A 17,276-nucleotide genomic window follows, 5' to 3' on the forward strand; every position below is an offset into this window, starting at 1 on the left:
CTCTTTGATTTTGAAATGTAACGCAATTTTTCCTTTAATTTACCAATATTCGCCAATTGTCTCCCCCTTTTTCCAATATGAGCAGGGACGCATACGTGGCTAGCTGATGCGTTCAAAGACATTTGATGAGCGTGGTAATAACGAGCTTTTAGAACAATCCTCCCATTTAACTTGACTAAAATCCACATTATAGCAAATTTTAAAGAATTTATAAAAATATAAATCAGTTGTACTTCAACTCTTAATCCCCCCAACCCCCATCCGCATTTTTTCAGCTTTACAAGCAGTACTTAAACACAAGTTCCTCAAACGCTAATATAGAACTTTACGAGTTCTTAAACCCAATATTCAATTACCTTAACTGAGTTTCTTGTTGAATACCAATGGAATATATTATTCAGCAATAGTATTACTCTGAAATTGTTTTATATCTATGAACGTTAAATTAGAACTTTACGAAGAGTACGTCAACGCACCTTTCCGTTTTGGTATTTTAGGATTTGTTCTTGAACCCAACGTTCTACGTATCACAGAGGAAAAGAAAATGGAGTACTGTACTCTCTTTTAGGACTAATTAATTGATTTTTTTTGGAGATAAGAAAATGTCGTTGGTTTAAAAATATCATATTGGATAAAAAAAACCTGCAGAGCTTTTATTTTTATTTTGCAAGTTAAAAGTACGCAAAAATGTCCGGCGAAGTGAAGCAAAGAAAGAAAAAAACCGCGGATTCGTTTTCCGATTCTGCAGCCAAAACAAACGGAAACAAACATGAAAAGAAAGAACAAGCAAGCACAAAAACAGAGACGTCGAATTTGGACCTCAAATGGACCTTGTGTGTCCTCTTGCTTGCAGTCTGTGCAGTACTAGCTTGGTAAGCGATCATTTCCCTTTTAAATGTACTTATTTCCAACTCTTTTTCAATCCTGTTTTTTTCTCTTTTTGTCAGGGTGGTGCAGCAACAGAATACCAAGTTGTCCATCATGGAAGAAAAAATGACCATTTTCTACCAAAAGACCTCTAGTTTGCCCGAAATGGAGGAGAAAGTGGAGAAAGTCTGCAAAAAAGTATGTTTTCAACTACATTTTTTAATAGTAAGCAAAATGTTTGCATCAAAAAGGCAACACTGAAAATATCGAACCAAATATCATCTCCACATATGTGATAGTATTTGACAAAGTTCTGCGTGAATTCTACTTCGGCCAATCAAAAAAGGGCAGCGTGACTTGCCACGCCCTCTTTAGAACAATTAAAAACCGGGATATCAAATCGGTTTTGGTGATACGTCATGGCCAATTTCCCTTAAAAGAGCTTTACATGTTATGTACTTTCTCTAAAGTCAGTTCTGTGTTTTGTGCTTTCAGTGGAATTTTGGTCTTAAGTGTTTTGTTCAGTTAGAGTCGATTAGTTTTCCCAATTTTGTGTTCCATATTTTCTAATTCGCACTCTCATTGTTGTTTTGTACACACGTTCGTACATATCCTTTGTTTTCTCCTTTCGATGTTTGGCCCTTTACATCGAGTTAATGTTACATCATATCACGGGTTGTCTTTATTTCATGTTAGGGCCGATTAGTGTTCCAAAAATTCCATTTAATGGCACCTCGTTGTCTTGGCACTCCCGTTTTTGTTCTATCCGCGGGTGAGCACTTGACCATGGAATATTATGCTGGGAAAGTAACTAGCTCTAACTGAACTAAACATGAAAGTAAACGGCACAATACAGGAACAGCCAGTCCCATGATTAGAAGAACAAGAAGCTATTTTGTAAAACTAACTGGCTCCGACTGCACAACGCATGAAAGGGAGACAAAGGACTAGTTGTAACTGAACAAAACACAAAAGTAAACAACACAATATATGTACATATATAGCGGACAGAACAACAACAAGAAACAATGTTGGAACACTAACTGCCCCTAACTCGGGGGTCTCCTACGTGGTAGCTTCTAAAACCACCTGAGTAGTCTGCAGACTGGTTCTGAAAATCTATCCTCGGTCAACGTGATTTTCTACTAATTTTGATTTCTAACTGGGACGAGGTTTAGTGGTTTACTTAGCCTATTTGAACCTCTAGTAAATATAACCGGTAATGAAAACATAGTAATAACATGTTATTTTAGAAATGCATATAAAACTTGTAACCCTTTGACTTATAACAAAATAGTAGCTTGACGCTTCAAAAAGGTCGGAGAACCCTGTTATAATCTAACAAAACATGAGAGGAAGACAGTGCAGGATGTGTTAGATCACAAACTAGTTCTAACTCGGGGAGGTCAAACGCATTTTAGTTTGAGAGCCGCATAGTACCCCCCAAAAAATTACGGGGGCTGGGAGATTAAAGAGAGAGAGGGAGAGTACAAGAGAGAGAAAAAAGGAGAGAGATAAGGTTAAAAGAGAGAGAAAAAGAGGAGCGAGATCAGGGCAAAGGAGAGAAAGAGAAAATAGAGAGTATAAGACCCCAAGAGAAAGAGAGAAAATAGCGTGAAAGAGGGAAATGTGAGAAAGAGAGAAAAAAGAGAGCAAGAGAAAGAAAGAGCTCTGGAGAAAGGGAAGAGAACGATAGACAAAGAGAGAACTAAACAAATCATGCTACAGTTGCTTTGTAACATCCAGAGGACAGATTTAAAACTGCTGCTTATTTTCTATTGCGCTTCTCTCAGTGTTGTCTCGCGGGGCAAGATTGAATGCCTTGGCAGGCATAATTTGGCCCGCGGGTCGCATATTTTACACTAACAGAACACAAGCTGAAAGTACGTTTTTCTGACATCAAAGCGCAAAAATCCAGTGAAAGCGCCAAAACGCAGCTGTACATCAAGTACAGAACATGAGACTTATCTAGCCTGGCTCCACCGTTTCGGCAGTTGCTGTCCCATTTTAGTGAGAAACGGCCTCCCTGTTTTGTGCAGCTGGCCGCCTCGAGAGACCACCTCCAGGTGGCGCTCTCTGCCGACGGTCTCCGGCGGGACGTGGCGGCCCTGCGCGCTGCCGTAGCAACCCTCCAAACGGAGGGCAGCACCGCCTGGGCCGACCTGCAGGCCGTCAACGCCCGTTTTCTCAACGCGACCGAGACGTGGCAGGACCGCCTGGGGGCCGCCGCCTCCCAGTTGACCACCCTCAAGGCGGAGGCCCGGGAGGCCCACGCCGGCGCCGCCCTACGGGTCAACGAAGCGGAGCGCCGCCTAAAGACGCTGGAGGAAAAGCTGGAGGAGCTGCGGGACAGCACCGGCAGGAACGCCAGGGCGGTAGAGCGCGCCGAGGAGGAAGACGCCCGGCGGGTTCGGGCGCAGGTGGACTGGAACACCCGGCAGGTCCACAAAACGGAGGCGGACCTAAAAAGACTGGCCCGCCAGGAGGCGGAGCTTAGCGCGCAGCTGGAGGAGCACCTGCCCCGGGCGGAAGAGTGCGAGGAGCATCTTCCCCAGGTGGAGCAGGCGCTGCGTTCCATCGTCAAGATGGCCGCCGACCTGCGCGACACGGAGAAACGCCTGGACGAGGTCTCGCTCCAACTTTATTCCGCCGAAGACGAAATGCTGAAGACGCTAAACGCCGTCGTGGTCCTGCGGGAGGAAGTCGACGCCCGCCGGGCTAAGCGCGACGTCCTCAAGATGAAAAACGAGCTGGCGGTGGTGCGGCAGGCGGTCCGTGAACTCACCGCGGTGCTCGGGGGCGGGGAGATTCAGGAGGGGGAGGAGCCGGATGAAGATTGGGAGGAGCCAGCTCAAGAGGACATTGCACAATGATGCTATGGGAAAGTCAGACCTTCTCCAACTATTTATTTGTTTTACTATTTTAAAAAAACTATTACTTACTGTATACGTCAACCTTTTGACATTGAAAACGGGGATCGTACAAGTGCTTGAAAACACAACATTGTTCTTAAAACTTTCAAGGATTTCAAGGTTTGAAAATCACTTGAATTTAAGGTGTTTTCGCAACACTGCGGTTTGAGCCTTGTGTGAGCAGATGGAAACCCTAACAGAGCACCCCCAGAAGAGGGCGCTCTTTTCTTAAGAACGCATGTCAATATCATTAACCCTAAGAACCATTTTTGTATTTTTTTTATATGCAGCTTACTTGGAAATATGAATTCAAACCAAATTTTACTTTTCAACCGTTGGGACCAATTTAGGAAAAGAACACTTAAAGTGAAATAAAATAGAATTCCTGGGGATTTTTCTGGGTTTTTAACAACACAGTGGCATGTCATTTGGAGTCGAGGACAACAGGAGAGTTAAGTACTTACAAAAAAATGCACTTTTCTTTTAAAATCGAAATGGCATGAAAATTGAAATACGTTTCTGAAAAATCGCAATTGGGTTTATTTCCAAAATCGTGCAGCCCTAACTTCTACATGCTTGAAATTATTCATTCATCCCAAGTCTGCCCTAAATTGACAACAACATTTCTCCCTGGTGGCTTCTCTTTGCCATTACATTTCTTCTCCCCTCGTGATTAACGGCGTCTGGCATTATTTTGTATGGCTTTGGTCCTGCCCAAGAGGACAGGTGCATGCTAACCCTAAACAGGGCATTATGAAATGTGTATTAGTGTAAAGATTACGTATCAACTTTTCTTATGGGCCATGCAAAAAATGAACGTATTGTTCCCTGGTGGTAAATTCTAATGGGAAGACCTACGTAAATGTAAACTACATATCATTTTCACCCAAAACCTATATGAGGAGAGATTTGACAAAAAAACACATATAATTGCCAGTTACTCAAGATCTAAAAATCATATTTCTTGATAAATGCACATGCAAGATTAAAAATCCCATATGTAAATCTCAGACGTATTTGTGGATCTACCAAATACATGAACTACACCGGATCACTCATTTTAAATGGTATTTTTCCGCACAAAACACAATAATGCATCTCTAGAACACAAACGAACAAACATGTGCTTGTTTAAAACCGGAAGTGCCAAACTTATGAAAATGGAAATGTAATGCCATCGTTGTAGCGGTGTATTCGCACACAAATACTTTCTTCTAGTTAAAGTAGCTAAAGGTCTAAAATACTAGTTTCAAGTCAGTATTTTTGTTGTAGAAATTTTTGGGGGAGAAAAAAATAGTAGGCCTTTTTAAGGGGAGAAAAGCAGTAGTCTAGCGTTTACAAGAATACAGTAGTGTTGTTGATTATTGTATTATGTTAAATTATAAATTTGTTTACTACGTTTATCTGTATTGACAAATTTATTAATAAAAAGTGAAACATTTTCTTGTATTGTGCTTTTACCTCATCTAATGATTACAGAGCTTTCTTTCATATTCTACCGAAAGCTGGTGAAAAGAGCTGGTCAGTGCGATTGGAAGCAACCAACACTAGCAGCTAGCAGGAGAAGTTAATAAAAAGGACCGGAAGCTATTGCAGGAGCTAGCAAAAACAATACTGGCGAGCCATAGCCTGTGGAAAAGTGGCTAACATGAGTGGCTGGAGAAGGAAACAGTGGAAGACGCTTGAATCACATAACTCAGCTGTGGGGGAAGAGTAACACTTAAGAACAAAGCAGGAACAGTTAATACAATATTGGCTAGCCATAGCCTGCAGCCAAGTGGCTAGCATTAGCAGGGAGAGAAGGAAACAGTGGGGAAGAAAATGAGCCTGACTTGGAAAAGTGTGGAAAAGATGTAGCAAGCCGTATTTACACAGAACAACTAACAACACTAGCAGCAAGCTATAACCTGCAGCCTGGTGGCTAACATGAGTGGCTAGAGAAGGAACCAGTGGAAGATGCTTGAATCACAGAACTCGGCTGTAGAAGGCAAGTGGCACTTGAGGAAGAAGCAGGAGCAGCTAAAAAAAACTGCTAGCTGTTGCATTCAGCAAAGTGGCTAACATAAACTACTAGAGAAGGAACCAGTGGAAGATGCTTGAATCACAGAACTCAGCTGTCGCAGTTGAGTGACAATTTGGGACTAAGCAGGAGCAGTTAACAACAATACCAGTGAGCCGCAGCCAAGTGGCTACATGAGTGGCTGGAGAAGGAAACAGTAGGGTAAAAGTGCTGGATGCCTGACACTTAGAACTGTGGAAAGACATAGTGAGTTTTATTTTACATCGGGCAGCTAATAATAATAGTGGCTGCCGTAACCTGCAGCAAAGATGCTGACGAGAGCGGCTACAGATGGAAACAGTGAAAAAAAGCTAGATCATTATGACATCACGTTTGGGGCTCAGTTGTGCGTGGTATGTGGCTGATAAGTGCTAAATGCATCACTGGGACAAGCTACCTTAGCTAAATCCCTATTCATTTTTTTATCCAGTGCTCATTTATTTATTTTGTGTTTCTGTAACAATTTGAAATTTTTCAAAAAAAGTCAACTTGTTAGTCTGCGCCTCACTATTGTCATACTTTTATTCATTCCTTCCCCATTTTGTGTGTGTATGTCTGATACGATTTAAATAAAACATCCCGTTTTTTTGTTTTTTTCATTGCTGTGAATTTCAGTGTGAAAGCTTACACCTGACACTGGAGGATGCCCGGGTCCAGCTGGAGAGCCTGGCACGCGACATCGGTCATCTTAAGGAGCAGACGTCCGGCTTGAGCGAGCGGCGCTCCGACTTGCGGTCCAATGTGGACGCTCTGAACGGCGCCGTGGACCAAATCCAGGAACGAACCTCGGCCGTTGCGCTGGATTTTGCTAACAAGGTGCGTTTGATTTCCGTCTGTCGAATCCTGTATTCCGTGGCATGTCCACTAGTTTTGTTTCTGTTTTCTTCATTTCCTTTTCCTCTGATTGTTCCCTCTTCTTCCCTCTTGAGGTTTTTCTCTTCTTTCCATTTTTTCTTTTCCCTTGTTTCTTTTTCCCTAGCCTTTTGATTATTTTTCTTGCTCTTTGTTTATTTGTTTCTTTTTCCTTTGTTTCACTTGTTTTAGCTTTTTACTTAATTTTTCTTGGCCATTTTCTTGCTTTTCCTTTATATTTTCTTTGTTTCTTCTTTCCTATCTTTTTACATTTATTCCTTGATTTGGACTTTTTTTTTCTCTCTCCTTTTTCTTTTTGTTTTCTTTTTTCTCTTGTTTCTTTTTTCTTAGCTTTGTACTTGTTTTTTTCTTGATTATTTTTCATGTTATTTTTTGTTTATTTTTCCTAGCTTTTCACTCATTTTGCCCATTTCTCCCTTTTCCCCTTTTCCTCCTTTTGTTTCTTTTCCCAAGCGTTTTTACTTTTCCCCCTCTATTTACTTGGTGTCTTTTATTTTTTCATTAACTACTTTGTCTTGTTTTATCGTTATTTTCTCTCTTTGTATTTCAATTTTTTTAACTTTTGTTTATTTTAGTCTTTTTTGCTTTATCCCCTGCTTTACATCACTTTATACAGTGGCTCGCGAAACTATTTGGCCCCCTTGAACTTTGTGACCTTTTGCCACATTTCAGACTTCAAAGATAAAGATATAAAACTGTAATTTCTTGTGAAGCATCAATAATAAGTGGGACACAATCATGAAGTGGAACGCACTTTGTTGGATAGTTTAAACTTTTTTAACAAATAAAAACGAAAAAGTGGGTGTGCAGATTTATTCAGCCCCTTTACTTTCAGTGCAGCAAACTGTCCAGATGTTCAGTGACGATCTCTGAATGATTCAATGTTGATCTAAATGACTAACGATGATAAATGGAAACCACCTGTGTGTAATCAAGTCTCTGTATAAATGCACCTGCATTGTGATAGTCTTAGAGGTCTGTATAAAGTGCAGAGAGCATCATGAAGAAAGAGGAACACACCAGGCAGGTCAGAGATATTGTTGTGCAGAAGTATAAAGCTGGATTTGGATACAAAAAGATTTACCGAGCTTTAAACATCCCAAGGAGCACTGTTCAAGCAATAATATTGAAATGGAAGGAGTATCAGACCACTGCAAATCTACCAAGATCGGGCCGTCCCGCTAAACCTTCGGCTCATAGAAGGAGAAAACTGATCAGAGATGCATCCAAGAGGCCCATGATCACTCTGGATGAACTGCAGAGGTATACAGCTGAGGTGGGAGAATCATTCCATTGGACAACAATCAGTCGTATACTGCACAAATCTGGCCTTTATGGAAGAGTGGCAAGAAGGAAGCCATGTCCTAAAGATATCGAAAAAAAAGTGTTGTTTAAAGTTTGCCTCAAGCCACCTTGGAGACACACCAAACATGTGGAAGAAGGTGCTCTGTTCAGATGAGACCAAAATCAAACTTTTTGGCAACAATGCGAGATGTTATATTTGGTGTAAAAGCAGCAGAGCTCATCAACCTCAACACACCATCCCCACAGTCAAGCATGGTTGTGAAAGCATCATGGTTTGGACCTGCTTTTCTTCAGCAGAGACAGGGAAGATGGTTAAAATTGATGGGAAGATGGATGGAGCCAAATACAGGACCATTCTGGAAGAAAAAGACCGGAGACTGGGACGCAGATTTGTCTTCCAACAAGACAATGATCCAAAACATAAAGCAAAAGCTACAATGGAATGGTTCTCCAAAAAACATATCAAGGTGTTAGAATGGCCAAGTCAAAGTCCAGACCTCAATCCAATTGAGAATTCGTGGAAAGAACTGAAAACTGCTGTTCACAAACGCTTTCTATCCAACCTCACTGAGCTCGAGCTGTTTTGCAAGGAGGAATGGGCAAAAATATCAGTTTCTTGATGTGCAAAACTGATACAAGCAACTTGCAGCTGTAATCGCAGCAAAGTGTGGCGCTACAAAGCATTAACTTAATGGGACTGAATAATTTTGCACACCCACTTTTTTGTTTTTTATCTGTTAAAAAGGTTTAAAATATCCAATAAAGTGTGTTCCACTTCATGATTGTGTCTTGCTTATTGTTGATGCTTCACAAGAAATTACAGTTTTATATCTTTGTTTGAAGTCTGAAATATGGCAAAAGGTCACAAAGTTCAAGGGGGACAAATAGTTTTGCAAGCCACTGTACATATTACATAATCTGTGATATATGGATTAAAGCAGCGGTTGGTACAGTGGGCTGCACAGAAAGAAAGAAATGCCTTATTTTTGCTTATACTGACTGTATTTACTCATGTATACAGATTTTTTTCACCCCCCAAAAAACGCTAGTTATAATTGAGGTTTTACAAAAGAATATGACTCTGACTGAACCAATATTGAACAGTCGACAAATACTGCTGACCCCTTTTGCTCAGCATTGCATGCAACAAGGGTTGAACCCGGATCAAGGCATCGAGCGTGCCGAATCCTATCAATAGGCTTCGAGAGTTGTAGATGACCAAGTCAAGTCATGTTTATTTGTACAGCCCTTTATAACAAGGAGTCTCAAAGGGCTGCACAGACTATTGCAAACTACAGACTATTACCATCCCCTGATCTAAAACTTACATGATAACAAAGAAAAACACAAAATCTCAACATGAAGAAAATGAAGAAACCTTGAGAAAGTCATTAGCTGGTATCTATTAGCATGTACTTGTTAGCATCCACCCGTAGAGAATTTTTTTAATTTTGAACTTTTTAAGAACACCTTTAAGTACGCACCCCACAGGAAAGATATTTGATTTGATGTCATCATCACACTATTTTTACTCACAGTGCCACTCTGTACAATGTTGTAACTGAATATTATGTTGTACAACTTGAAAAAGAAATTCTGCGATGAGACAAACAAAATGCCTTTTCCTATGTCATCTACATTTGTAGTGGTCCAATGATAACACAGATTTGCTTATCATTTTTAGTGTTTAAAGATCATAATAAAAACAGATATCATACCAGTTGGTGGTACAGTAAAAGTTGCCGACCACTGGGTTAAAATCACCGAAAGAGTCCCAAGAGTCGTCTTTTAGTGAGCTCAGCCAAAAGAGCCGGTTCTATAGGAAAACAAACGTAATCCCATTCACTACCACCCCCAGATATCGTCAATGAGGACGGACGTGCGACGCATGGACGGGTTGTCTTCAGAACTGGACGCCCTCCAGACACAAGTGTCGGCGCTGGAGGATCGGCTCTCCCGGGCGGAACGCTCCACTGCGGCACGGGTCGGTGAAGTTCTAGCCGGCAGCATCGAGCGCGTCTCCGATTTACGTGCGGCGTCCGAACGCAATGCGGAAGCGCTGGAGCGCCTACGTCGGGAACTCCCTAAACTGGAGGCGGCCGACGGCGCCGCCTCGGATCGGCTCCGGGAGCTAGAGGCGGGCCGGGCTCGTCTCATACGGACAGTCAGCTTCGCGGCGGATCTCAAACCCAAAGTGGGGGCCATCAAGAAGGACCTCGGGGTTCTGGGGCCCCGTCTGGACGACCTAACCCTCCGGGTGGGGAGCCTGGCTGAGGACTTGAGCAAGGGGGGAACGGAGCTAACCCAGCTAAGACGCACTCTGGATCAAATGACGTCAGAACAAGTTTGTGGCACCGATGATACGCGGGAGCTCACATGAACGAGCCGACTGTGAATGTCACACTACTGATCCGATGTTTGTCATAGAATTGGTTTCCAAACACTAAGAATTGAGTAAACTAACCACTCCAATTTTAGAGGGTACCCTTGGCATCAAGATGGTGGAAGATCATGTCAGCTCCCTCTAGATTAGCGAGTTATATCAAAGGAATACAAATTTTTGGACCTATGAATATTTAAAAATAAAATTTGTTATTTATAAATAATTTTCTCTGTAACGTCCATTACTTTGCAGTGCCATGTCCTATCTCATTGCAAACAATGTTACACAACATTGATATTAATGAAGACAATTCATTCCAATGATAATTTACATATTTTGGCTTATTATTCATATCTATATATCTTATTGACAAAATTATTTTTTTTTAACCTCAGGGTGATGGGAAATAACAATTCCCCAGTAAAGCAAAATATGTCATTGGAATACTATTTTTTTTTTTTTATTAGACATTTTGAAAGTTACGTGAATCCGGCTGCAAATTACCATCACAATTGTCCTGTCAATTCTCAAATGTTGGCTTTTTTGCTTTAACTATTAACAAAATCCTAACCACAATTCTGAAAACTGGGAGTTACAGTACGAGTTCGAATAGAGCGAGAGAAGATTTGTGTGTTGTTTCGTTTTTAGTGTCACAATTTACAAAAACATCATGCCCAGCTCAGAAATTGCAGTTTTAAGGAACACAATTTTTGCAATTCCAAGAAGAAACGAGCTTTTTCAAATGCACCTCAGGAACCTGTGGCGTCAAGCCAGTAAGGAACTGACTGGATTGAGGACATAACTAAAAATCTCCTCGTTCGCAGTGTTTATTTCATGTCTGGTTAGTTATTGTGGTTATCTGGTTTGGATTTACCTGCCTGAACTCCTCACAATTGCAAGTACTATGCCTACTATAGACTAAGTTTTGTACTAGTGGGGCTAGTGGGTGTTAAGAACTTGAAGTCTTAATTTTTATAAGCACAAATAAATGGTCTTAGGGGAAAAAAATAAAAGCTGTTTGATTAGAAAAAATAGCCATTATAATAAATTAAAGTAAATTATTTGGCCGTTGTTTATTTCGTGTAATACATCGAAAAACAATAGCGACCAGACAATGAAAGTGCTGTATCTTAGTCGGATCAGTAGGTACTCCTTGCTACTCTTAACAATGGTAATTGATATGATCGGTTTCATACGAGGCAGAACACCCCTACCTAAAATAACAGCCTGGAGTGGGATGAGCGCTGCCAGGCTCTACTTGCCCAAGACACACCACTGGCAGTGGTGTCCCAACAACCCAGGCGGTACAGGGAACAGTGAATGGATATGTTACCACAGAATCATGACTGAGGTCACCAAGTGTGTTTTTTATTGTAAATTTAAAAAAATAAAATAAGAGTAAACCGTGGAGTGCTCCACAAGAGCTAAATATGCTGGAAAAGAAAAAGAAAAAAATAACAGTGCAGATCACGGCTCAGCAGTCCTCCATTTTGTTTTTCCGGCCCGCGCCACTTCAAGTTATTTTTGAGAGTCGGAGTTTGCAGCGCCGCTATTCTTGTGTGAAGCTGGCCAGCGCCGTCTTCAAGGACTCGATGTCCCGCCGCTGCTCCTCAAGAAGCTCCGCGTTCCGAGCCGCTTCGTCGTTGCCCCGCTTCTCCAGCTCGTCCAATCGCTGCGCCGCTAACGAATCGGCATGGGCCAGAGTGTCCTGCGCCCCGCCCACAGACGCTAGCTCTGCCCTCAGCTCCTCCAACCCAGCTTGAAGAACCGCTACCCCCTTCCCGGCTAGGGCACTCTCCTCTGTGTCCAAATGGGAAAGGAACGATTCGACCCGGGCGGCGGCCGACTCGTTACTCTCCTCGGACGCTTTGAGGCGGGCTTCCAGGTCCTCGTTCCTCTTCTGAGACTGGGCGACCACCTCGTCCAGTTTTTCCTTCATGTGGTCCACAGCCTCGCTTGTATGTTCCAGGTTGCCCTCCAAGGCAACAGTCTTGTCCGCAAGGTTCTGGACTTTGGATTCTGCGGTGGACACTGATTGCTTAAGGGTTCCAACGGTTTCCTGGAAGACAGTCCGGAAAGACTCTACCTCCAAGGAGAGCGAGGCCACTTCCTGGTTGCGGGTTTGAAGTTCTGCCCTCACCGAGTGGATCTGCTCCCGGATGGAATCGGCGGAGGCGTCGGCGTCCTGCTTGGCCGATCGGATCTCGGCCACGGCGTCCACGATGGCAGACAACTCCGCCTTGACAGCGGCGGGGTCCTCGATGCCGCCGAGACGTGCCTGGAGCTCGGCCAGCTGGCGTCGTTCCTCCCCCTGGTTGGCGGTGAACTCTGCCACACTGGTGCGCACCGAAGCGCTGGCCTCCTCCAGGCGCTGCTCCACCGTGGCCTCCAAGGATGAGAAATCCCGTTCCCGGGCCTCCTTTACCTGGCCGAGGCCATCAGAGAGCTCGCGGAGGAGGTCTGACTGCAGCTTCTGCAAGGCCTCCTCCACCCGTCGGGTTTCCTCCTCACCTTGGGCCATCCGGCTTAGGGCACCTTCCAGCTGGGCGCGACTGGTGCCCAACGATGACTCTAAGTTGTTGACCACACCTTTCAGGGCGGCCACCTAGTGGTGGAGAATCAAAATGCAGTCAAACGGAGCCAAGTTCTGAAACAAACATTGTTTTTTACACCTTATAAACTACAGAATTCGGTGGATAAGATTTGAAAATGGCCCTAGTCGCAATGCATTGTATGCGATGAGATTCGAACTCTGGGTGTGGTGGTGAAGGCCCAACACATTATTTATGACATACAAAACGGCATTAGAGCAGGGGTGGCGAACACGCGGCTCTAGAGCCGCTTGCGGCTCTTTGCCTCATCATATTTTCTATATACTGTGGCTCTTCGCCTCCTTTCATGCTTATTTTTTGCTCCCCTCTTAAAACACCATTGAATCCATCAGAGTTGATAACAAATAATAAATAATATTTTGAAATTAATTTGGCAGATTTGTCGTTTTTAGGCTGCTCCGGACACATAACTGACGGCCAATCATCTGCGTAGGTTACGTCTAATGCTAGTCAGTGCGTGGTGGGGCTCTTTGACTCTCACGGTTAAAAATGTCGGCTCCTTGTGTCAAACTTGTTCGCCACCCCTGCATTAAAGCTTACCCCATTATTACGGTTTTTATTCAATGTGCCAGAAACACTGATTTGCATTATTAATTGTGATGGGTTAAAAAAACAGTCTCTCTACTTCTTCACCCGTGCGTCAATAACCCTCACCTTGTGAAAGACAAAGTCTTTCAACAAAATTCTATACAAGCTCTTTGGCGTACATATACATACAAATCAAGAGGTTTGGGCTGAACTCTTTCCCATAATGCTCCATTATTATGTTGTACAATATGGCACCCTAAGTTAAAATAGAGCAATGATGCCCATTAAAAAAAATGCCTTTTTTTATGTCATCTACATCCTTCGTGTGTAATGGGTCGAATTTGGCGCGGTTAACGCCACAGTTCGAGTTTAATTCCAGCGATATCTATCGACTGGTCAACTGTTGCTTGGATATAACACTAAAAAACACGTGTACACCTTAACTTTGAGAGGTTCTTTTGGGGAGGGGGGAAAGGGGTCAAAAAATAACATACAGTATCAGCAAAATAGAAGGAAACTTGTTTTTACTTTCTATGCAGCCTGAAACTAAATGGCCCGGTGGTTGCCGACAACTGTCTAGAATACTTGTTTTCGGTACGACACAATACAGCGGCATCTAGTGGTCAAATATTACACAGTGTCCATTTAACTCACAGGTGTCAAACAGGCGGCCTGCGGGCCAGATCCGGCCCGCTAAGGGATTGAATCCGGCCCGCGAGACAACACTCAGAGAAGCGCAAGAGAAAAACAAGCTGCAGATTGAAATATGTCCACTTGATGTTGCCAAAGCCAGGTGCCTCTCACAAAGACACTGTACTTGTATTTATTCCTCTCTCCCTCTCTTTTCCACCACTCTCTCTTTCACTGTGTCTCTCTTTTTTTCTTTTTGTGTTGCTCTTTGTCTCTTTCTCAATGTGTCTTTTAACCTCTTTTGTTCTAACATCCTTTTTTCCTTTTCTCTCTACTCTCTCTCTTTATACCCTTCGCGCTTTCTTTTCTCTTTTCTCTCCTTCTGTCTTTCTATTTCTCTTTGGATTTCTTTCTTCCTCTCCCATTCTTTACCCCCTCTCTCACGACTTTTTATCTTTTGTTCCTCACGCTTGCTCCCTCTCTCTCTTTTTCTTTGTCTCACCCTCTCTCCTTTTCCCTCCCTCTCTCTTATTTCTTTATCTCCCTTTTTCTTTCTCTTAATCTACTAGTCCGGTCCCCGACAGAATGTTTGTTCTATCATGTGGCCCCCGAGTTAAAATGAGTTTGACACCCCTGATTTAACTGAACTTTTGGGAGATTTCGCTGTTGATAAGGGAATGTCCTTGAGTAGTTTATAGAGACCGCGCCCCCCACAAGTCCCGGAAATAAAAAAACACTAATTAGCTAATTGAAGCCACGTAGACGAACCTGTCGAACCACGCCGTCCATTTTGTCGACGACGTCTGCGCCCTTGTCCGCGTTCTCGGCGTATTTGGCGCTGGTCTGCCGGACCTCCTCCAGAACTTTCTGCACGTGGAAAGCGAGCAGAACCGCACCGGCGACGAGCACCGTGTAAAAGAGCGCCGAGCACAGGCGGCCCAGACAGCCGCCGCCGGCGGCGCTGCTTGTGCGGGTACCGGCATTGCTGCTGATTTTGTTGCCGGCGTTGCTGTTGCTTTTGTTGCCGCCTCGATTGCCGGCGTTGCCGGGTCCACCGCCGCCGCTTTTCTTGGAGGAGGGGGCCGCCACACCGTTACTTTTCTGCGGTTTGTCCTCCTTTTGCGCAGCAGGAGGGGCCCAGCGGTGGCGGCCGGGGCCGTGGGGGTTTTGTCACTCTTCTGTCGGTTCTTGGCAGCCATGATCGTGGGACTGATTCTATGTGAAAAGGGACGAGACTTGCGTGCGTTTCCCTTTTGCTGCCGTGGACGTCCTGGGACACTTTTTGTTTTTTTTTCTTCTTTTTTTCTGTCAGCGAATCAGGCAGCGAGTCGTGTCTTTCTCGCGTGGAATTTGGGACTGCCCACTGTCTTAAATAAAGTAACAAAATGTGACTTGCAAAATCCACTATACGACGAAAAACGTATTTTATTCTTCGGCTCTTTGAGAAAGTGTTTTTATGTCTTGTTTTTGACTTTTAATATATGTTATTATTGTGAGGGGGCGTGGTTGAGAATCCAAAGTCGCGCCCCTCATACGTGGCAAAGGCCGTCTGAATGGCTGCTAAAGAGCAGTGCTTGAGGACTTTAGTGTACTTTATAATACTTATCAGTACCCTTTAATACTTCTTAATCATTCAAGTTTCTTTAGTACCTTTCTGTCTTTTTTTTTTATAATTTACAGTACTTGACAACTTTTCCGTTTTTTTTAGTATTTCGTCATACTTTTTATTTTCTTTATCTACTTATGGAAGATTTTAAAACTTTTCAGTACGTTTTCATACTTTACAGTGTTTATCTACTTTTTGTTTTTTGTTCATACATTTCCATACTATTCCGTACGTTTGAATGTGTTGTGTTTGTTTTTTTACTTTTTGGTAGTTTTTAGCACTTTTCGGTACTTTTTCATTCTTTCCAGTACTTTGCTACTTTATTTGTTCTTTTAAGTACTTTATGGTTCTATTTCATTCTTTATTGCTTTTTTCAATGCTTTTTGGTACTTTTCACTTTTTCCATATTGTTTAGTACTTACTCCTACTTAACAGTACAGTAATTCGTAATGCCTTTCTGAACTTTCCACTACTTTTTAATATGTTTAACTACTTTTAAGTATTTTTCAAAATACTTTTTTTTCAGTAAGTTTTCATATTTTCGGTTATTTTCGACATTTTTTAATTCTTAGTTCGATTTCTTACTTTCCACTACTTTTCACTACCTTCTTCATACTTTTTTTCAAAGTCTTGTTTCATATTTTACAGTCATTTTCCCATATTTCAATACTTTTGATTTCTCCTTGCTGACTTTGTCAATATTTGAATATTCTCTTTAACACTTTTATTTTTTTTGTTAATTATTCCTCTTTATTATCTAATTTTTAACCTGATTTCCAATCCTAATTTTAGACTTCTATTGGATAGTGTTCTGATTTGGGGGCGTGGTTTAGAATCCAAACCCCGCCCCACATACGTGGCAAATGGCCTCTTAACGCCAGCTCTATAGTTCTTCAGGAACAAAATGTTCTTATTTTTCTATCTGTGCGGAAAAAAACAAATTATTCTTCAAAATATCAAATATGACCATACCTCAATAGCACTAATAACTTTTTATTTAATCAGAGAAAACATTACACTAGGGGAAGTTTGTTTTTTCACACTCGAGAATTTTTTTTCAATGAAAAAAAGAAGAAAATGTAATGAAAGTAAGATAAGAATTAAACTCTACAATATTGTACACTAAATAATTGTCCAGTTCCAGTCATGGCTGCTAGGGAGCCTCAAAATAACTACAGTACATAAAAAACGTAGACTGGATTTGACGCGAGATTAAAAAAAGATAAATTAAGGAACCCCTTTATAATTACAAACTACATAATAAAAAAGCAGTAAACAATAATATTTTAAACAGAAACTTAACTAAAGTTTTGTCTGTCAAGATACTGTAGTATATTTAAAATAAAATCTACTTTGTAAAAAACACATCCCAAAACATTTTTAAACAGGCTTTTTCCGAATATTTTTAACGTTTTTTGTTAATATTTGAGTATTTAGTAATTTGTTGATGTTGTTGTTGGTGACATTGCCAATGTTCTTTGACATTTAATTTTTTCCTCTG

General features: G+C 42.1%; 3 protein-coding genes across 3 annotated transcripts; 2 read left to right on the forward strand and 1 right to left on the reverse strand.

Moving 5' to 3' along the window:
- The first annotated feature begins 523 nt into the window (after nt 1–523).
- LOC148356960 (inhibitor of nuclear factor kappa-B kinase-interacting protein-like) lies at nt 524–5,119 on the forward strand. Its single transcript, XM_088347595.1, has 3 exons — nt 524–872; nt 948–1,065; nt 2,907–5,119. Exons 1-3 carry the CDS (start codon nt 688–690, stop codon nt 3,738–3,740), a joined length of 1,137 nt encoding a protein of 378 aa, XP_088203721.1. The 5' UTR covers nt 524–687; the 3' UTR covers nt 3,741–5,119.
- Nucleotides 5,120–6,107: 988 nt separating this feature from the next.
- LOC148356961 (inhibitor of nuclear factor kappa-B kinase-interacting protein-like) lies at nt 6,108–10,616 on the forward strand. The gene is made up of 3 exons (XM_088347459.1): nt 6,108–6,191; nt 6,454–6,654; nt 9,875–10,616. Exons 1-3 carry the CDS (start codon nt 6,108–6,110, stop codon nt 10,394–10,396), a joined length of 807 nt encoding a protein of 268 aa, XP_088203585.1. The 3' UTR covers nt 10,397–10,616.
- Nucleotides 10,617–11,746: 1,130 nt separating this feature from the next.
- ckap4 (cytoskeleton associated protein 4) lies at nt 11,747–15,698 on the reverse strand. The gene is given in 3 exon segments (XM_088346742.1): nt 11,747–13,004; nt 14,938–15,308; nt 15,311–15,698. Coding segments are annotated over 3 exon segments (1,485 nt in total). The 5' UTR covers nt 15,369–15,698; the 3' UTR covers nt 11,747–11,948.
- Between the last annotated feature and the right edge of the window lie 1,578 nt (nt 15,699–17,276).

This window comes from Urocampus carinirostris, chromosome 11 (assembly GCF_059441175.1).
Source record: "Urocampus carinirostris isolate Australia breed hairy pipefish chromosome 11, RoL_Ucar_1.0, whole genome shotgun sequence".
NCBI classification, from domain to species: domain Eukaryota; kingdom Metazoa; phylum Chordata; class Actinopteri; order Syngnathiformes; family Syngnathidae; genus Urocampus; species Urocampus carinirostris.

Coding starts and splice junctions, on each gene's coding strand:
- LOC148356960 (XM_088347595.1), top strand. CDS start 688: ATGTCCGGCGAAGTGAAGCAAAGAAAGAAAAAAACCGCGGATTCGTTT. Junction 873..947: donor GTCTGTGCAGTACTAGCTTG/GTAAGCGATCAT, acceptor TCTTTTTGTCAG/GGTGGTGCAGCAACAGAATA. Junction 1,066..2,906: donor TGGAGAAAGTCTGCAAAAAA/GTATGTTTTCAA, acceptor TGTTTTGTGCAG/CTGGCCGCCTCGAGAGACCA.
- LOC148356961 (XM_088347459.1), top strand. CDS start 6,108: ATGCTGACGAGAGCGGCTACAGATGGAAACAGTGAAAAAAAGCTAGAT. Junction 6,192..6,453: donor TTGGGGCTCAGTTGTGCGTG/GTATGTGGCTGA, acceptor TGTGAATTTCAG/TGTGAAAGCTTACACCTGAC. Junction 6,655..9,874: donor CGCTGGATTTTGCTAACAAG/GTGCGTTTGATT, acceptor TACCACCCCCAG/ATATCGTCAATGAGGACGGA.